The sequence below is a fragment of the Gambusia affinis genome, linkage group LG15, assembly GCF_019740435.1.
Source record: "Gambusia affinis linkage group LG15, SWU_Gaff_1.0, whole genome shotgun sequence".
Taxonomy (NCBI): Eukaryota; Metazoa; Chordata; class Actinopteri; order Cyprinodontiformes; family Poeciliidae; genus Gambusia; species Gambusia affinis.
The window spans coordinates 8,427,892-8,450,140 of NC_057882.1; the positions used below are offsets into that span (position 1 = coordinate 8,427,892).

General features: G+C 39.3%; 1 protein-coding gene across 2 annotated transcripts in view; it reads left to right on the plus strand.

Moving 5' to 3' along the window:
* The first annotated feature begins 621 nt into the window (after positions 1-621).
* The window catches only part of LOC122844370 (protein turtle homolog B-like), a 96,074-nt gene continuing 74,446 nt past the window's right edge, over positions 622-22,249 (plus strand). For both annotated transcript variants that reach the window (XM_044139731.1, XM_044139732.1), the window contains exon 1: positions 622-902. In XM_044139731.1, coding sequence (XP_043995666.1) covers positions 839-902 — 64 coding nt within the window. In that variant the 5' untranslated portion in view covers positions 622-838. The remainder of the gene's footprint in view (positions 903-22,249) is intronic.

The window sequence follows — 22,249 nt, forward strand, 5'->3', positions numbered from 1 at the left end:
CTTATTGCGCAGGATGATACTGCAGCTCCGCTACGGCTTCGCACTCCAACCCAACTTGAAACTGCTCCCTTTGCATGGCTACATTCAGGCCCTGCGACTAAAAATGTTAAGCTTTTACATTTCACAAAAGTACTTGTCAATACTTTTGAAAGGTATTTTAATGAGCAGTTCAGATATGGAAAAGACTATAAAGGCCATAAAGCGCCGCATTTGATAGTTTTCTAAATATCAGAAATGATAGATGCGATGTTGCTCGAATAATAATCACACATCAGCAAATATTCATTTTAAAACGGGTATAAATATACTGTTTTTGATCTGGGCCACGCTGAAACTATGACACCAACAAAAGTAAATAATTTATTTTATGTTTAATCACATGAAATTGATGAAACATTCAATAAAAGCACGAATCAATTTCTTGATCGGAAGCTTGGAACTTCTAATCTATTTTTATTTTCATCAAGTGAACGCAACACTCCGAAAGTGGAAGGGACAGCACAGGTAACCAATCAGCGGCTGAAATCCTCTCACGCGCGTCAATGAAAAAAGCGCGGGGGCGGGACCGCGGTTGTCGGAAGGGCTGCTCTCGGTCTCGCGGCGCCGCCTGCTCTCGTCCCATTGGCGCAGGTGATCTGTCTCAGGATGCGCGAGGAGAGCGGAGAAGAGGGGAAGAGAGAGGGGAAACCGCCGATGGTGAAGGGTCCAGGGCTCCGTTAACGGGGAAACAAGGATACCGGCCCATCTCCGTTTGTCCTGGGCAGCTGGGCAATGACAGACTCACCGAACGGGGGACTTTGAGATATGATGAGGCTTTTTTCTGGTTGGTTATAGTACTATGATTTGGTATGTGGCCACTTTGATAGCAAGTGTATTCAGCACCCGAGGAACGGCCGCTCAAGGTGAGTCGAAGTGCAGTATCTGTATCCACCGGCGTCCTGTGTTTAAGTTTGAACTCAGCATTTTCCCCCCACCCTTTCAAATAGCATTTTCTCGCTTGCTTGTTTTTCAACTTTTCTAATGTCGTATGCATGTGTGGAACTTCATGTGTTCATCACCTGGAACCGGGCGACACATAATGAGGGAAAAGAACCGGCTCAGTTTGATTTAATAAGCAATGACAAACCTTGCGCTGAAACCTGCTTCTTCTCACTTGGAGTTGGGATTAATTTATTTATAGGTCTGCTAGATATGTGACGTTTTTGGCTTTAGATGGAAATAATTTGCAGTCAATTTTTTATTTTTTTATTTTTTTACATCATCATCCTCTCCAGATGTTTCAGTTCGCTTTATTTTAGCTCCGGGACGTTTTGCCGGCAGTTTGTGGACTGCAGCATCCAGCTTCAGGATCATTTCGTCAAACGTGAGGAGGAACGGGATTAGTATGGTGGGGCGGTGTGGATGTCGTTAAAATGCTGTGAGTAGATTAACCTCTTCCTGTAAAAGTGTCGAAGTGAGTCGTGACCTGTTCTGTCCGCCAGAGGGAGCGCCTGGTCACTGAGGTGACTGTGAGCAGCTGACTCTGCTCTGCTGTCACTCCTGTGATTTGTAATGGCTGGGTGTGAGGCTGAGGAGATTTGACAGCCGTATTGGGTTTGCCCTGATGGCTTCATGAAAGGGAAAAGCCACCTGCAGTTCACCCTGCCCTGCTTGCTGACGAGGCTGGAGGGAAAGAAGGAATCTGCTTTTGTGTTGAACTTCTTAAATACACTTTGAAGATCATTTCGATGATAATTACCACAAGCCTTAAGTCATTTATATAACTTTGCAGGAAAGGGAAAGGACACCTGAAATCATCGCTGTTAGTACAATATTCAGTGCAAATGTATGATTGTATAATCAGAGTAAGCTTAAAGTTATTTTTCTGGAGTTGCCACCTTTATGAATCACTATTGGAAGACTTGTGAGCTAAAGTTTAAAGCTGACTGCATTTTGTTTCAATACCATTCAACATGTCAACTCATTATTACTGAGACCTGACTACAAATAATATCATCAATTTAATTTTTAATTGACTGCAAATAATATCATCAATTTAATTTTTCAGGTGTCAGGTTTTATAACTCTGTTTTCCAGGTCAGAGGAACTCTGATAATCTTTTATGTCCACAACTGCTAATGGGTCTTATGGGGTTTTCACACCTGACAGTCCAGTAGTCTCAGTTTGATTGGGGACCAAAATTGCAACATTTGCTACATTTTCAGCTGGTGCGGTTCCCTTTCAAACTGCATGGTGTTAAATGAATCAAACCCTTTTAAAAAAAAAAAAACTATTTGTCTTTTCACCTGTGGTGGCGCTGCACCAAGAACCACTGAAGGAAATTACATGAAAACCTCTGAGGAAGACACTGAGTACAATTTCCTTCTTCACGAAATGTTAGAAACGGAGTGGCAGGAAATTTTAACGGTTGTATGATTTCTCTCCTTTTTGTTAAAATACTACAAACATTTTCTCCCATTAGCGCAAGACTCCCACATTTGTTTCGGTCTTATTTACTCAGAATGCTATGCGCTATGCTATGCGTTTGCTTCCTGCTTTTGGAGTGATCTCCGGTCCGCTTGGCATCCACATGCCTTCAAACATCACCAGAGTTCCCTTTAACCGAACCGAGACATAGGTGGGGGTTTTTTTGGTCCGCGTTAGAGTTAGACTACGCATTCACACCTCCCCAAATGAACTGGACTTTCAAGGCAAGTGAACTAGAGTTTAATTAAAGTGGACTCTACATGGCTGGTGTGAATGCACCCTTAGTGACCAACATTCAAAAGCTCAGGGAGAGTTGTGGAGACATGACAGTGATGGAAAAAAATAGAGTATTGATGAAATATTAATTTTGATATATAGCAATGCCATGTTTTTCTAACATTTATCACTGGCAGATGTGAAGAGTGATCAATAGATTCATCTTCACAAGAAAACAAACATCAGGTAAAATGGAGATCTGAGTTTTATTGTCTGACAGCGACAATGTGTGAAATGAATTTAAAACCTCAGATCCCTGCTGTTGTTTGGTTTAGGTTTTGACTAACACTCATTTAGGAACCATAATTTCTGAAGGCTACGTTTTATAGGATTTGTGCCCATTCTGGTACATCTGACTGAATATTTGACAACTACTAGATTTCATATGAAACTCCAACCAGACGTTTGCATACAATTTTATTTTGCTGTATTTCAGAGATTTATTCATTAATGTTTTCAAAGTCAGAGGTTTACACGCAGAATTATTACTATCTCTTTAAATCCAGTTCAGATGATGATCGGTCCTTGAACTTATCATTGCAGACTCATCTTGAATGTATCACCATGCTTGACAGTTGATAAAGTGTTGTTAGGCTTAAGCGCCTCACCTTCACTCATTGTTCTTGTCCTTCTTGTCAATGTTTGTCTCATCTGGTTGTTAATCTTTCCCTCAGAAATAATTGGGCTTGTCCTTACGTATGGCTGCAAATTTGGGTTGAGTTATATGCCGACTTTGGATCTCTCTCTTCACAACCATCTTGGACAGTATTGCTGGTGTTTGAACAGTTTCCAGACCTGAGCTTTGGTAGTTTCTTCTTTATATTTCTCTGAGATTGAAAGTTTAGGTCCTTTTTTCATACTTTGGCAAAAAAGGACCTAACACATCTGGATAACTTGAACTCATGTCCAGTTGTTTGAACCAATGATCTTGGAGTCTTCAGATGTTTGGAAATGGTTTTAATAGACCTTCTCAGGTTTTGAAAATCTTCTATTCTACATCTTTGAGCTTCACTAAATTCCTTGACCCTTTTATCATTCTAACAATTGACTATAATCAGTTATTACCATTACCTAAAAGCTAATTAATTAATAGCGTAGACGTTAATGCAGTAACATATGTGCATATATATTTAACACAAACGTATATCTTTTATTTTCTTGCATAAAAAATGTTACAAGCGGAACATTTCCATTTGCGTGTGTCTGGTACGCCGGTAAAGCTGACGCACAAGCGAAATCTGCAAGCAACAACTATGAACGACAAAGCTGCTTCTCTTGGCCCAGTAGTGGTTAAGAGTGCTTCAACAAATTACATAATGGGATGTTGTTAAAGACTAGTGTTGTGTTCAAGTTGTGCTAAAAGGAGTTAGCTTATTAGTGAAGCTACTCAAAGCTAGAATAGCATCTTGATGCTAAACATGTTGCAGCAACAGACATACCCAACGCTAATGTCAGCGTCCACAGTCAATATTTCTAGAATTTTTTGAAAGAAGTTCCATGAATGATCAGAGGTTTCTGAAACACTTGAAACAGAATGGCAATTTGCTAACAGATTCACCTTGGCAACTATACAAGCCATAGTTATACAAGGCATCATTTTCTCCATGCATGTTGTGTTGACTTGGATGTCAATCACATGATAACGGAGGACCAGAAAGAAAAGCAGCACCCAAATCTCACCAAACTTACAGAAATGCCCCAAAACTTCAGATCTGGTTAAAGATCTTAAGTTTTTTTTAACTGCTCACCTTCAAGAGAGATGGAGAAAAAGATTTCTTCACATCACTGATTAGATGATGGTAACAGCATCTCACAGGCATGCAGGTATATTTGTTTTTATCAAGTGTTACTCAACTCAGAAGTTGTGTAATTTCTTGCCTAAGGCTTGTTTTAACAGTTTTGTCTTAAGGTACACATTTGCACGAGTGGTGAAAATTATAGCTCGATTTGTATTACGTTAATATACTTGGTTGTTCATTCGTGTGTACACAGACACACGTATGGATGCCAACTCAACTGCACTCTCAAGCTGGCAGCTGACACTCGGCTCGTCTGCTAATCCCCACGCCTGAGTCGGACGTTCTCCCTCTCTCTCTCCCTCCCTCATGATATCCATCCCTCGCTCACTCCGTTTGCTCCTTCCTGTCTGCACCAGCTCCTCGCCAGCCCTTCCACTGCGTACACTTGAGTGAACTCGCTCCTCACTAGGTTTTGAGTGGCCTCTCTCAGCATGGGCGGGCGACTCGGGGAAGGGAACATGGTGGGTTGCGTTAATGGAAGCTCAGGGTGCGCTCCACAGAGAACTTCACAGGCACACATGTCCACATTCAGCCGTGCCCTCAGGGGAACACTGTGTCTTTAACCAGATCTGAACATATGCCCACTAACAGGCTCTGTGCCCCAGACTAAGTTGCACTAATTATGACTAAGCTGTGTGATAAATGCCACGCAGTCACCAGATAAATACATATGCCACTGCTTGCCGGGAGGGATGGGGAAGGAAGGCAAGTGGGATGCTGGACGATGGCAAATGTCAAACTCTCGACCCGTTTTAGTTATCAAAATTATGTCTTTGGAAAGAAAGAAAAATGTGACAAAGTTTGGTCTTCTGTCACAGCCGTTGAAACCAAAATGTTTATAGTGTTTCTGTTATCTGAGAATGTCTTTCAAATGTTTTTATTAAAAGCTTAAAGCTGCAGTATGCAACTTTTACTTATTTTTTATTTTTTTTTTACCTATTTGTTAAAACTTCACCATGTTGTGATGCTGTAAAGTAAGACAGATAATCTGTGAATAGATTGATCACCTCCACTTCCTCCCTGAGTTATTATTGCTGACTAAGGAAATGCACATCTCCAGACCAAAAACAATCAGAGCCAGAAGGAGGGTTTTATCTTTGTCAATCAATCTTGTGTATATGCTGCTAAATCTGTTAATGGTAGAGAAACAACTTACCGTTACAGAAAAACCGTTTATCTGTTGTCCTGGGTGGCTATGCTAGCTAGCCAGAGCACTCATGATTCATCAGAGGCTCTACTGTTGAAAACATGCTGAACGGGTAGCAGAGGGGAGAGAGGTTGCTCTTTTTTTTTTTTTTTTTTTTTTTTTTTTTTTTACAGATGTGGCGTGCATTTACCCATGTTTACTTCAATTGCTAAATAAATGATAGTTTAACAAACTTCTTTTAACTCCTGGGTTCTGTGTCCGACCTCCAAGGTTCTTTAGAGAACATTAGTGAACAAGCAGCATAGAAACCAAGGAATGCTGCAGTCTGGTCAGGGAGGAAGTTCTAGAGAGGTTCTGGAGGAAGGCGAGGTTATGGAACCATATGCCTTGAACATCTGGGCACAAGTCAAAGATCTGGAGCTGTAACTGCAGTGAAAATGCTATCCTATCAAGTATTCGCTCATGTTTGCTAAATGCAAATGTACTACAAAAAAGCTAAACACTATACCTTTTCCTTCCTGTGCACCTCTATGTGCTACTTTGTATTTTTTCTGTCACATGAAATCCCCCAGAATAAGTAAAAGTTTGTCATGGTAACATCAGAAAAGTTCAAAAGTATAAATTTTCCACGGTACTATAAACTGATGATTAGTTATCTACTCATAGTTACATGTCACTTGAAATCAGGGTGTCTGCTCAGCCTTTAAAAGTCTTAAATTTGAGTTGGTAAAACCTGAAAAACCTTGTAAAATAAACATCCAAGTTCTTTGACCTCAGAGTGATTTGAAGCTCTCACAATGATTGTTGGTTTTCTACGCCGCTGCAGCGGTATCAAGAGAAACTGTAGGTACATCTCCAAATATTAGGATATTGTGAAAAGTTAAGCATTTTTTAGCACTTATGTCAGAACTTATAAATCATATAGATTAATTACACAAAAAGTGAACTATTTCTAGCTTTTATTTCTTATAGTTTTGTAGATAATGGAAAACCATAATTCAGAGTCACTGTGGAAATTATTATATTAGTTTGGATCGATTAAAAAAGAGGATATTCTGTCAGAAATATTAGGCTTCCGAAAAGTATGTTAACTTTTATTCACTCAATCCTTGCAGTAATTAATGCAATTCCTTTTGCATTAATTACTGCATCAATGCGGCATGACACGGATGTGATCAGACTGTTGATAGCTTGAAGTGTCAAACAGGATTGTCGGGTGGTGTCGATCATCTTCCTGTTGACAACACTCCGTAGAGTCTCTGTTGGGTTCAGGTCAGACCAGTTTGGCCTATCAAGCACAGTCACACCATGGTCACTGAACCTCTTGCACATGCTTGACTCATTTCTTACTGTTCTTGCTCAAGTGCGACTGAAATATGAAAGGAATCATGCATGAATCACTCCCTTTGGACGACTTGCAGCAGCTAATGGCCTTGTTGTGAAACTCATGCTTTCTGTTTTAGCTACTGTTTATGTGATTATGTGCAGACAGATCATCGAGTCTGTCTTTATGAACAGTTTGATGAAGCTGTGCTGTTTGCTCCTTAATTCGCTCATCTTGTGCGTGGACCAGTTTTGCAAAGCACTAAGTACATGCTGACACAAATACAGCCATTGGGACCAGCTGACGTGAGCAGTTGGGCTCTTTTTCTTTTTTTTTTTTTGCGTCAGATCCCGGTTGTCTTCTCTTCAGCAGGAAACACAGCAGGTGTAAAAGTGCCAGAGAAAGAGACAGAAAGTATTAACTCACAATGAAACCTGGAAAAAAGCACAGAGACACATTTCCGAATGTTTAAGAGACTGTAAGTGACAATAAAGCAATTCTTACCTTTAAATGATTGACTAACAGATAAAACATGTTGACATGTTGAATTTAAAATGTATCACACTGTGTCCGTAGTACATATAGTGAATCCTGTTATCTTGTCTTATTGAATGAAAGAGAAGTCTTTTTTTTTTTTAGGTTGAGCATTGCAGAAATTCCTCAGTGGGCTTCATCAGTGTTGAGCATTTTACTCACAAAGTTAGTTTATTTCAGTTTTGTACCTTTAATTTCTGCATATGGACCACCACCTAGTGCAGGGATGTCCAGAGTGTGAGCCCTGTGGGGCATTTATAGCAATTGCAATGATTTTGTGCAGCCCTAATTAAACCTTTTCTAAAATGGAAAGTGTTGGCCTCAACACTTATGTTACCTTGTTTTTTTTGACTGATGTATGCTAAGCTAACTTGCGTTATTGCTGGCTTCTTGTTTGTGTAATACTTGCCAAAGCACATGGCATTTTGGGTGTTTTTCTCAGATTTTCCTCTCATTATCTTTCACTGTCTCTCTATAGGTAGACAGAATCATGCTGTTGTAAAGCAAACAGCAAACTTAAGGTGGACTTGGTGACCCTGACATCAGTCAGTAATAAAAATGCTTTGATCTGCATCTTGATGCTACCTTTAGTATTACAGTCCAGATTAATGCTTCTAGTGTGGTTCTGATTTAGTCTGTGAATTCAGGCTAAAGCAACTTACGCAGCCCTTAATTCTAGGATTGTGTATTTATCTAAGGGTTTTGAAATGTTCATTATTATTGTCCATGTGATTTTATATTTGTTCTATGCTTTTCTGGAGACCCAATACATTAGACAACTAGAAGTGATAGAGAGTGTACTGTCTCTGTAAAGTAGGGTGGTCATGGATCAGCAAGGTGAACAAAAAAACAGCATCAGCCACCGGTTCCAGATTTGTCACAGTCCCACATTCGTAGCTGTAAGTTCTGTTTTGCTGGATAAATAAGGATTTTTCTGGTTTTGCTGGCTCTGGTAGAGTTTGTTGTGATTCAGAGGCTAACAAGTCAACCATAGTGCCTCTACTAGAGAAGCTGTAATTTCAGAGACGAGCAGCTTTAATGTAAATCATCTTGTATCTATGGTAACACACCAGCAACTTCAGAAAGGCAGTTTGAACATTTACTCTGACCTCTCAGAAACAGCTTCATTGCATTTGTATGACTACATTAAGTCTTTTGAACATGAAGATGAGGTTTATTTGAATCTTGTGTCCTCCTGTCATAATTATAGTTCACTGTAAGCATGTCCTAATACAACTCCTGATCAAATGTTTTTTTTTTGTTTTTTTTTTTCAGTTTTTTGCTTTCCAACCAGATTAATATCCTGAAGCTTCTGTCTGTCCAGTCAAACACACCAAACATATGAGCTTTGGGGTTTCCTTGAAAGCAAGATCAAGATCAACAGAACCTTGGCTTAATATAAGTGTAAAGTACAGACAGAGCCCAAGTTAAATGAGACCAAATTTCTCTTTGTTCTCAGAGAAATAATTGTAATTATTTCAATTTTACCTGAAATGTTTGCAAAAATATTTCATGATGATGTTTATTATTACATTTTACTTGGAATCCAGAAGTTTAAGTGCGTTTAGGACTTAAACTTTAAATCATCTTTTAAACGGTATTGGTCAAAACTTTTGGGTTTCTTTCCTCAAACTTCTCAAAATAGTTCTGGTCCGTTCATCTTAAAAGAGCTGGTGTAATTCAGTCAGATTTGTAGGCCACTTCAGTACATGACACATTTCACTGTGGATAATGACTCTGCCTCACCAGCTTCAACATCATCGTCATAACATCTTTAGTTTTTGTTCTGGGGTCATCCTGCACATTTTGGACCAGAACCCACTGACACAAGCAATGTGCCTTGCTAAGAGGCAGGATGGTTGGGCGTTCCCATCATGTCTGTACTTGCATAAAAACTGATGAACGCTGCACCTTCAAGCATCAGTAAATTGTTCCCAAGGATGAACCAGACTTGTGCAGCTGAACAGATCTCTTCCAGATATCCCTGCCTTACTTCTTCTCATCACTCCAGCAAAAAGCAGAGTGTTAAAATGCATCCAATGTGTGCTTCCAATTAGTTCAAATGTGTCAGCTAACCTAAACCAGGTCAGCAAGTGGAAACCCAAAAGGTTTGACCCAAGTCATCCATCCATCCATCCATCCATCTTCTTCCGCTTATCTGGGGTCGGGTCGCGGGGGTAGCAGCTTCAGAAGGGAGGCCCAGACTTCCCTCTGCCCAGCCACTTCTTCCAGCTCCTCTGGAGGAATCCCTAAGCGTTCCCAGGCCAGCCGAGAGACATAATCCCTCCAGCGTGTCCAAGTCATACATTACAGACAGCCGTTGAGAAATGACAAGGGAGAAAAAGAAATTATGATAGAGAGACGAGTCATGCTACGTTTCCACATTGACTGCTACTTTGTGCTGAGTGAGGAACAGTTTGGTAGATATCCAGTGTCTATTAGCTGCCCTGCAGTTAAAGTTCAACAACAGAGCACAGTGCATTCAATGCCAATGAAAAGGAGCTGCTTCCAGTCTGAATGCGTCTCTTTTCAGTTAAAGGTTTGGTCAGTCAGAGCATTTTAGATTTTGAGCAAGTGATCATCAAATGTAGAATTGACTGAAAAGGAATTGAGAGCCCATATGAATCTGAAGCAGACAAATCATATCCTGAATGATTTGTCTGCTCCCTTTTCTGCAGGGAACCCAGAATGGTGCAGTATTATTGTAGTAATAATAATAAAATAAATATTGATCAAATTTTAATTGGTTCAAATATAGCAAACATACTCATGGAAGAGGATGTGTTGTTCCTGTCTTCCAACTCCTAGCATGTGTATTTAGGGATAAGCTGGGTGTAGAAAATCAAACTGTTATGTAGCCCTGCTACCTAATTAATTTGATTCCCACAAACTTTTTTGTGTTCCAATTTTTTGATGAATCCTCCAGTCTAATCACTTAATGAGCAGTGGAAGTGAAGTGGGCGGCTGATGGCAAAAACAAAGCTGCTGACCAAGAAAAGACAGGCTCTCAGTCCTGTAAGCGTTTTCACACCCACACCCACACACACACAGTGTTGGGATATTTTCAGCTTTTCATTAGGAATGCCTGACTGTGACCTTTCCATTGATCTGATCTCTGCTGTTAAAGACTAAATGACTCTGCACATAAATATGGCAGTGTATCACCTGTTCAGATTTATTTGTTGTTTTTGCTGGACAGTCAGTAGAATCCCACCACAGTTATCACGATTATCAGCTAAAGGGTACGACTCTACGTCCTTTTATGTATCAGCTGGTACCTGCAGTAGGATGAAGCATTCAGAACTTGGGAAACACATGGGAACTGCTGAGCAACCAAATATTTCAATGGGGATAAAGCTAATATTTAAAGAGGAAGCATTAGCGTGTGTTGTCCATAAGTTTAAAGGCTTTCACATACTTCAGCGTACTTCACTCTATGAGGCTGGCTCAATGTGGATGTCTGTTTGACAAATCCTTGCAGACCTGCATTTTTACAATTTTGTACCTGTACTCACTGTCGCACAGTAAACTGCCCAGAAGAAAATCTTTGGGAGCCACTGCACTAACAGGTGTTCGGTGGCTGTCCTGGTGGAGAAATGGGGCTAGGTGCCCAACTAGCTGTATCCATTGTATTATGGGACATGTAGTATTACAACTGGCACACTTGATTATGAAATCTCAACTGTTCACGGACTCACAGATGCATAGCATGCACAGTACACCCAGGTAAGTAGTAAGTGTTGCAGAAACAGGAGCTTTTCTGACCTTGTTTGCCATCAGAGTTTCTGTCATTGGCTTTAGCACAGCTAGCATCTGGGCTACCTGTTTGCCTGCCTCACAGGTAAAACATCTCTGAACAAAATGTTTGCATTTTTTTTTGTCAGTTTAAGAAAGCGACATGCTGTCCACAGGACATCTATATTTGGTAATTGTTCAGTTGAGGCGCTGAAGTGACAGGAAGCTCTGAGTGTTTGTGTTAGAAAATGGGCACAACTTGGAGATATTTTCACACAAAGGGGGGTTTTTGAATAATTTCTGTTTTAGTATCGATTGTGTCTAATTGTTTATGATTTTTGCAACCCTACCAGTTAGTAGTTTGTTAGTTTAAAAAGACTTTTGTTGCCTGGTAACAAACATATTTCTGGACTGTCAAAGGACAACGTTAAGCCTTGTGTTGACAGACTCGTGACTTTTTAAAAAGCTTTAATTTGACGTTACTGGTACTTTATTTTTGTTGACCTATTTTCAAACAGTTTACATCCTTCAGAAATAATAGAAATCACAGTGTTGAGCGCTCACTCTTCTTCCACCTTTGAGTTGTTCCAGTTCAGCTCATCTCATGTGTCTGCTTTGGAAATAGAAGTCTCCTCATGGTTACATAATCCTATCAGTCAAACAGTGTACAGCCGCCGTGAGGAAATAATAAAGCAATGTATCTGCGTCTCTCTTACTGACCCCGAGTCAGACTGAATTCAGTAGAAACTTAAAGCCTACAGTTCTGCAGGCTGAGCCAGAAAAATTGATTGTCTGTAATTGCTTTTTATGCGTTAGGTTTTCTCTTGTTTAAGTGGGATTACGTTGTGGGTTTACAGGTTGGGAGACCAATTTATAACTCAGACCTCAGTGGCTTGATGGTTGTCAAAGTGAATGAAGACGAAATGACCTTGTACAAAATATACCCAAACATTGGACTGTTGGTTGTGAGTCTCTGTTGTCCACTTGGATGTTTAAGCAGTGTTACCTGCTGATCCTTGACATGATGTCATCCGAGGAGTTGTTGCCATGTTGTAAACACAACACCCTGGTGTATTCACAGGGGATCTCTGGAGATTTCCTCCATACATGTTTGCCGTTTTACTTGTCCAACTGTAATTTATTTATCATCTATTTATCTCTTTCTTTCTTCATCTTGACCCATTATGGTTATATTTCCTTGCATAACAGTGTCATTTTACAATAGAAGAAGAATCTATGTAATTTCTAATGCTTCTTTCCTTAAAAAGATAAAAGTATTGCATTGTTCTGGATGCTGCATTTTGTGCCTCCTTGTGACAAAGTGGGTACATCCAGTGAGTGAGATGAGTGGGAAGGTCTCCTGCTACTCCCGAAGTAGCATTACTGTTTCTTAGAGTAGACAAAAAACTTCATACAACCTTTAGATGCCAATCAGTCTGATGTTTGGCCTAAGGAGTGGTGACTGAGAGTCAACTTGCAACCCTTAACCTCCACTTTGGTTCATTGAACTAATCTGCTGCTGGGTTTGCCAAGAAGATGGAAAATATTGTTGGCAAGAGATATATATATGATGTGTCAGACTGTCCCCTCCCCTTTAAAAATTAAGATTGTACAGTTTTACTCTAACATACTGTTTTTTGGGGCTTTTTTTTATGTTTGTATGAATCTACATACATCGTCTTGCATATTCCAAACCAGCACTGTATGTTCCATGAACGCTGGCTGCCATGAGCGTCCAGTGAACGTTTTCAGCCGACGTTTGCTGAACATCAAAATGAAACGCCATTAACTGTTCGGTGGACGTTGTCTCTGGACGGTCAGCTCACGTCTAAGAAACATCCAGCAAACGTTCAGCCGACATTCAATGAACATCCGCAGCCCGACGTCCGAGATGCGACCCTATCTAACAAGACAAGGAGAGATTTAGTGAAAAATAATAACTGGGATGCACTTTTTAAAGATATAAAAACTGATTCAATGAAATCATAGCTAAAACATTTTATTTCCACAGTGACTGAACATTCAGACAATGTTGGCGATCGACAGGTCTGAAGGTCCTCTGAATATTTGCTTACAGTACAGGTGAAGTAAAAACTTGTTCTTTATTACTGAGATGCGGTTGAACAATTTTGCCTTGACATTTGATGGAATGTTTTCATGAAGAAGCTGTTTTTATACACTCTACACAGACCTCTCACATACCACAACTAAGTGAAGCATGATTCCAGCATTTTGCTATTTGGGCACTTCAGATTTTTCCGAGTGGTGAGAATAATATAATTTAATTTAATTTAATTTAAACGTTGTCTTGAACTGAGACTTTGAAGCTTGACATGGTGGCAACAGAACCTTTTATATCTCATCTGGTGTCCTGTGACATTAGAGATCAGCGTTGCCATCTCTGGCAACACGCTGCACCATGCAGTGTAATTCAGTGTAAGACCGAATTCATCTCTGTCAAAGAAACCTCAGTCTGATGTCAGTAATTACTCGGGGTTTCTATATCAGCCTGTAGGAACAATTATACTTGGCAGGTAAAAGATGAGAGAAGCACACCCATTGTTTAATTAGTCCTGTGGAATGATTGAAGTTTTTCCAGACGTCTCTCTGGGCCTAAGCGCCTCACATATTTTTATTCTATTATCAGGTTGAGGCTACATCACAGCTGGATGCAAAAAAATTTTCTAATCCAGCTGTGTCCTGCTGAAATAACCTTGGACCTTTTAAGAATGGATGACTCTTTTAAAATCCAAACATATGAAAGTCAGCCACAGCATGGACACTAATGGACCCACAAACCACCACAGATACTGTTTGGAGTTTTTACAACGTTCACTCTGAAGAGCTCAGATGGGTTTTCTCATCCCTTCATTCCATTAATCGTCTTTGTCCAAATGTAACCTCATCTGACTATATGATGTGTTTCTCTTGGACTAAACTAATCCTACTGGATGTTTCTGTCACAGGCAAACCCAACACATTTCCCTGAGTGAGACTTATTTGACATTTCCTAGAGTATTCTAAAATATCAGAAACCTTTACATCTTTCTTTGTTCCTTTCAAAGGTTCTTTGAGTTTATTGTGGCAACCGCGCTCTGTCAATCACTGCTTTAGGAACGCTTATATTAGCCACTGTTCAAGAACACAGAGACTTTAATAAGGCTACAAGCTCCATCTTTGGACCAAAACCTTTTGTTTATTGTGCGGTTAAACCTCCTACTTTGCTCCCTAATACCCACATCTTAAGGCCACTCAGCCACTCAGTCTCAGGATCGTGGTCTTTCATAAGCCTATTATATTTACTCGCCTTGTCGCATTGTTACTATGACAATGCAATAATGTGGATGCTGTTTGTGGATAACGCTAATGAATTTGGCCTCCAGATTGCTTCTGCAGTCAGATTTACCCATTATTCTCAAAGGAAAGTCTCTGCTGTAATTTATCAGTGTTTTCCTGATTTGCTTAGAGACTTTAGTTTTCAAAGGACACAGATTTTGTAGTGTTTCTGGTGCTGCCTGTTCTGATAGTTCTTAGTGGTACTTTCAGAAGTAGGGTGTCTGAAATCTAAGGTCTTCCATTTTCTTTCAGAAGGTTTTTAGTGCAGCAGTTCGTTTTTGATATTGACTTCCTGCTAACATACATCTTGGTTTCCCTGTGGGGTTTTATATACATTCTCTCACTACTGTACTCCATACGCCTACGCCCTTCCCTCCCCTCTCCTTCTTCTCAGCCCACTTCCCTGAGCTGGCTGGCTTTCTCTCCGGTCTCATTTTACAGCCTGGCCCAGTGATGCAGCACAGTCAGCTTCCTACATGCAGACTCTCCACACCCATTAATCATTCATGGGATTGAGTCTTAATATATCGAATCATAGCATCATCTGTGCTGTTTAAAATTAAACTCAAGTTTTAAGCTTAACACCCCAACGCCCGTCGTGAAGGGGTTTCCTGCTGGCATGTTGGCAAAGCTTAAAAATCGAAGAAAATTACTTCTGTGGACCAGTAATTAGGAACTTAGCATTGCCTAATGTACAAGACATGGTGGAAATTTCAAGACACATGTGTTTAAATTTCCACTTAAAAAGTGTAGTAGCTTTAGCTTTCTTTCAACAAATAGGTTGTTCTTGCGACTCATCAATGAAGGCCACATTTATGGAGTCTACAACTAATAACAGAGCAGATGCTTCCACCGCAGCTTTGACGCTCTGGAGCTGCTCCAGGTTGCTTTACTGATTAATGCTCTGTGTTACTAGCCTCTGAATTTAGGAGGACTATTATGCTTTGAGAGGTTCAGGGTTGTTACTCTGGATTTTACTTAAGGCTATCAGAGAAAGGGGTACTGAGTCATTTATGAAAGGACACACCATGCACTCTTCTCTTTCTGCTTCACATTTAGGCCTTACTTTGTGTTGGTCTGTCACATAAATTTTCTATAAATTATAATGAGGTTTGTGGTAACTTGACATGATGAGAAAGACGTCAAACATTTTTAATACTTCTACAAAGTACCAGAACTAGTGATGGGACTTGATTGAAATAAATATAAAAATTCAGAAACCCTTATTGCTTCTCAGTTATTAAAAAAATAGACATAAGAGTTCAACAACACAGACATTTATTGTTTTTAATCTGTTATCTATGCTATTCAACCATCAGATTGGTGCAAAGTGCTACGATACTCATTGATTCAGGGGAAGTGGACTGTGGATTCTGACGTCTGTGCTGTTGCAACATGTTTGGCATTGAGATGCTATTTTAGGCTTGAATAGCTTTGCTAATACGCTAACTGCTTTTTGCACAGATTGCACACTGCTATTGTCTTCTCCAGTGTCTCATCAGTTTTGGAAGCAAAAACTGGTCGTCTGATCCCGTAGTCATCCATCAGCGTTCTTCACAAGTGTCGCTACTTGTGAGTGTACCAGAAACGAATACAAAGGTTCCGACTTGGGACTTTCGTATGGAAAAAAACAACAACAACAAAAAGTGATTAATTTTTAATCCATTAAAATCTGTTCAATTAATTAATCAAAATTAATGTGTGAAGCTCCAGCTCTAAATACAATATAATTTTCCCAGGGAAATGGTAAAGATTATCTCTGCGGTTCTTCATCTTTGCTCCACTGGCTTGTGAATTGCTGCTGTGTTTTACGCCCAGGTAATATGAGAAGAATGATAAAAACAAAAAAAAAATGGCGACAATGACGATGTGATGGACATGACGCTTAAATCGCCATTTTGATCAAATTAAGCTTTGATTTAAGGCTGGATACTGTGTTCATATTTACACTAAAGATTTATAATTAGCATTTTTTTGAAGATGACAGTCAGGTAAGGTCTAACGTTTGGACATATGTTCTTGGATTATGTAAAACGGCTATAAAGCATCTTTACTCCCAACACGTTTGGTACATTTTCTCAGGGTGGTATCCATAGTGCTTGATCGCCCCCTAAGGATCATGCTGACTGATCAACATGGCGGCCTCTACGGATGGCTTCAAGGTGTCGGGTAACAACTTACCTTGCATTCTGCTGACATGAACTGTTCTTAATCCTCCGTTCAGAAGGTCATACCAATGTCGTCCAGCCAAAAGGTTTTAGACAGACATGAGCTCTCAGTGAAGAGGTTCAGTAATTCACTGAAGCTGTTAAAAACTATTAAGACATATGTGGAGAAGAATGCATGGTTTAGCTTCTGATTAATGTAGAAATTGCAGAAGTGAGCAGAAATATGAGAGGTTTTTGGAGAGATGGGAATAGGAAGTGTGTGTGTGTGTATCTTCTTGATGCAGGATAGAGTTGTCTTATTTAAATAAAGATGTAATTAGGGTAACATCCTGGTTTCACTGGAAGGTGCTTACACTGTTCAATGGACAACATCGTTCTGCAGAGAAAAGCAGCATTTACCTGCACGTTTAGTCATTTCTGCAATAAAGTTGGCACATTTCTTTCCGTTGACCTCATTTCTAAGTTTTTATACAAGGATTAAGCTAATCCTGATTGAAATCAATGAATGTGGCATTTTGTCGAAAACCTCAAAGTTGTTCCTGCCCTGCAAGCAGACTGAATGTTATCCCTAAGTCTTTGGCAGAAAACCTGCACACTTTTATCATTTCTACTGAAAATAAACGGAAACTCTTCGGATCCAAACATTGTCCAGTAATAATAAGGTTCTTCCAGCCACCGTCAAACCTTAACATCTGTTTCCTTTTTTTGCCTTTGAAATTATAAAAATAAATAAATAAAATTAAACAGAAACAATATGCATACTGCACAAACAATTACTGTAAAACATTGCCACTGTTTTCAGGTTCTTTAAATAATGATTGTCATTGAGGAATATTGCTTGGCACACTGCTGCACCTCTTGTAAAGCAGTTCAATTGTGGAAAAAAAACAAAAAACAACTGTTCTGATTATTTTGGTCCATTTGAAATAGGATAGGATAGTAATCATTAAATACAATGCTCCAGGTCTGACAGTTTGTAACTTCTGGGTCAATTAGACATAATGTTCTGTGTCAGATTATCACAGCTATGCTTTTCCTAAAACATATCCACTAAGTTTCTTATCTTTTTTTGCTCACACATTACTACTGAAAAACATTCTTTTTATTATCTGTCAGGCTCCAGCAGTTCTGTTTTTTACACCGAACAAATGTTCAGTTAGACCGAGATGTGTGTTTATGTAGATGCGATGAAATCGTTTCCTGCTTTAAACATGCCGAGGGCAACTGTGAGTGTTTTCATTCTTCATTGCTGCATTTCTTTCTCCCCCCTGACAAGTGAAGGTAAAACATTAGGCAAACATCTGATTTCTGACAAAGTATCTGTCTTCATGAAAAACGAAAAGCAATGTTTGCTGAATCCGGCACTCCGACTGGGAACATCTGCTGAATGCCGCAAATGTAAATGTCAGTATATTTACACCATGGATCTAAAATATGGTGCTCTGCTGTCGCTCTTTGGTTGCTGTGACTGAAAACAAAAAAGGCGTAGGTTGTTTTTATTGTCACTTATCGTTACCACAAAGAATACCGTATTTTATCGCTATACAGTTTTAAGTCCATATCACCCATCTGTGTTAATAAATCAGTCACATCGAGATTCTAACTGTGCATTTGATTTATGTGATGAGTAAAAACAAAGACATGGCAAAACAACACAGTAACTTCATTCACTATGCGGGGAGAAGGCCGTTAAAGACTCCAAGCCCCATTTGATGGAAACGAGGCTTGTTCAGTTTAATGAACATAAAAACAGTCTCAAAAGAGACGATAATGCCGATAATTAAAATGACGTTGATAATTTTAATTTATTGTACAATTAATTGATTTATTGTTTATTGAGACAGGCCTAATCATTTGTTACAATTGTTTCAAACCAGCTGAAACGTGTTACACCAACTCCCACCTGCAGGTGGCAGCATTTTTTCTATTCCACTGCTGCTTCCGCCTGACTTCATGTCCAGATATAATCCACGAATGATTTGGTGAATAACAAAAATGAAGATATTTAAGGTCCTGAAAGGATTAATAAAGTTTGTGTATAGTCTGTCTGTCTGTTATTTTTTTCATCTTTTTATTTCTATATGTACATTTGGATAATAAGGAAAAAATATAGCAAACTTCCATGAAAATATTTCTCATGTAGCCTCAGTAAATCAGTGACAATCATGAGATTATTGTGCGTTTTCCCCGTGACAGAAACTGCAGTGCTAGTTACTAGCTTCACATTGAGACGTAACGGTTAGTATTTGTTCTCTTCCAGAAAGGAACATCAAAGAAAGTAAAAAGCTTCTGGTGCTGCTGAGAACCAGAGCCAGATCGTTCAACTGAGACCTGGAGCAACAGAACCACCAACATTTACACACCAAAATGATGAAACATCCATCAGTCAGACAGAAAATCCTGATTTACAATCAATCAATCAATTCAGTAATAAATCAACAAATTTATGATTAATAAAAACATTTATTCTAACACAATTGAACTGCGGTAAACATTAAACCCGTCCCTGATTTCTGTGATTGGAATAAACCTGAAAACATCCAGATTTTTATTCATATGTCAGATAAAAAAATGCAAAAAAATCTAAATTATTACATCTTAATTATTCTGACGCCACCTGGTGGAGTAAAGCTCTGATCAAAACAAACAATACTAGTAACCCACTCTCACTGGAAACAAGCCCGACTTACTGCCGGCGATGCGGACCAGACTCTGACACCGGTTATACAGGGACCTAACAACCCGTATCAAAGGGCCCGGTACCCCATACTCCCGGAGAACCCCCTGATGGACACGGTCGAACACCTTCTCCAAGTCCACAAAACAATAAACACAAAACAGTAGACACAAGTCCAATCAACATGTAGACTGGTTGGGCGAACTCCCATGCTCCCTGTAGGAACCTGCTGAGGGTGCAGCACTGGTCCAGTGTTCCACGACCAGGACAAAAACCACACTGCTCTTCCTGAGTCCGAGGTTCAACTATCCGAAGGACCCTCCTCTCCAGGACCCCTGAATAAACCTTGCCAGGGAGGTTTAAGAGTGTGATACCCCTGTAATTGGAGCACAGCCTCCGGTCCGCCTTTTGAACAGGGGCACCACCACCCCAATCTGCCAATCCAGGGGAACTGCCCCGGATTTCCATGGAATATTGCAGAGTCGCGTCAGCCAACACAACCCTACAACATCCAGAGCCTTAAGGAACTCCGGGTGAATCTCTCATGTTGAAGAATTCCAAAATATACTCTTAATTTATTACAAAAAAGTCAAAAATAATTCAAAATGTATAAATTGGGCCCAAGCCGAGGTCAACATATCAAAGTGTAACTCAGGTGGTAACACGACAAACTCAAGCACAAACTGACCTCCCAAACAAGACATGAGGGGAACTTAAATAATGGCTGATCAGACCACTAACACACACAAGGGTGTAATTAAACACACAAGAACCTAAAACATACTGGTCAGAATATTAATAAATCTGTAAATTAAATGAATGTCAGAATAGAACTAACTTTCAAAGAGAAGAAACATTAAATAAATGGTAAAAATAAACTATAAACCAAATTTCCCCTTCCTCTGGCAAACAAATGGAACAGCCCGCTGAGGAAGTTTGACAACCATGTATGGATATTCGTCAGCTGGAGCTCATCTGTGTAATTTTCAGGAACAGGTCCAGAGATAACTACGGAAGAGGATTAGGGCCACCGAAAAAAAAAAATTCTGACTTTAAAGTCAGAATTCTGAGATTAAAGTCAGAATACTGAGATTAAGATCATAATTCTGAGATTAAGGTCAGAATACTGAGATTAATTCTGAGATTATGGTCAGAATTCTGAGATTAAAGTCAGAATTCTGAGATTATGGTCAGAATTCTGAGATTAAAGTCAGAATACTGAGATTAAGATCAGAATTCTGAGATTAAAGTCAGAATACTGAGATTAAGATCAGAATTCTGAGATTAAGGTCAGAATACTGAGATTAAGCTCAGAATTCTGAGATTAAAGTCAGAATTCTGAGATTATGGTCAGAATTCTGAGATTAAAGTTAGAATACTGAGATTAAGGTCAGAATTCTGAGATTAAAGTCAGAATTCTGAGATTAAAGTCAGAATTCTGAGATTAAGGTCAGAATTCTGAGATTAAGGTCAGAATACTGAGATTGAGGTCAGAATTCTGAGATTAAAGTCAGAATTCTGAGATTATGGTCAGAATTCTGAGATTAAGGTCAGAATTCTGAGATTAAAGTCAGAATGCTGAGATTAAGGTCAGAATTCTTAGATTAAAGTCAGAATTCTGAGATATTTTGTTGGCCTCCAGACCAACAAAAATAAAATACAGTGGCACTTGACCAATGTGCAAAACAAATACATATCAACAAAATGGCTGGTGCCGGGATCGACTCGTACGAGACAGAGAATGGAAAACATGTCAGACGATGTGGACGAGCTGCCTGTGATCTAATACTGCGACATATTTCACTACTTGGTGAACATGTAGAGTGTTTACACCATGGAGGAGCTTCACCTGAAATCCATGGACGGATGCAATCAATGTTCAAAAGAATTTGTTAAGGATGTACAAACTCTTCAGGTGAATAAAGAGGTTCTGGTGACTGGCAGAGTAAGAACATGAAGTAACAAAATCCACTGGTGTGTTATTCAGTCTGCTTTGGTCTGTGGGGTTTTGTTCATAGTTATCCTGGAATTTTATTTCGTTCTGTAGGAGTTTAGATTATCATGTTGTTTAATTTAGATTGGGTTTTTTTGTTGTTCATGTCTCATCTCTAGTCATCGTTATCCCGTCTTCTTCTTGTCCCGGTTCAGTTCTTGACTGTTTGCTCAATATTTTAAATTCTTCTGTTTTACTGCTAGTTTAAGTCTTTGTGTTTTCCTGTCTGATCCTGCCATGCCTGTCTTTGCCTTGTTTCTCAGTCTTCACTCTTGTTTTATTTATGTTTGAGTAGTTTGTCCCCTTTGGTCCTGTTCCAGTGTAAGTCTCAGATGAAGATTATTTGTCAAATCCTGATCTCACAGTCTAAACACATGACTGCTATGTTAGTTTTCTTATACAGGAACGATTTCAATCTGCACTGACTGGTTCTGATCATGTTCTGGTCAATATTTGCCGTGAAAATAGCTAATAAAGCCTCCAAGTAGTTGTGAAGGGTTTTTATCATAAAATTCATCTCAAACCAGCTTCAGATCCAATTACAACATTGTTTGTTGAGTAAAATGATTTTAGATGATCTAAATTTAGGGTTAATTCTTCTAGCAATAGTTTGTTCAGGTTTAGATTATTATAACCAAATATATTTAACAAAATAAGTTTAAGTGAGGAATAACCAGTGACCATTTTCATCCATTTTACCTGAAATGATCCTGGAAGCATTTTAGAAGAATAGCGACCCCTGCTGATGTTGAAGAGCCATGACAGAAATAAGCTTCATCTCCACGTTGTTTAGA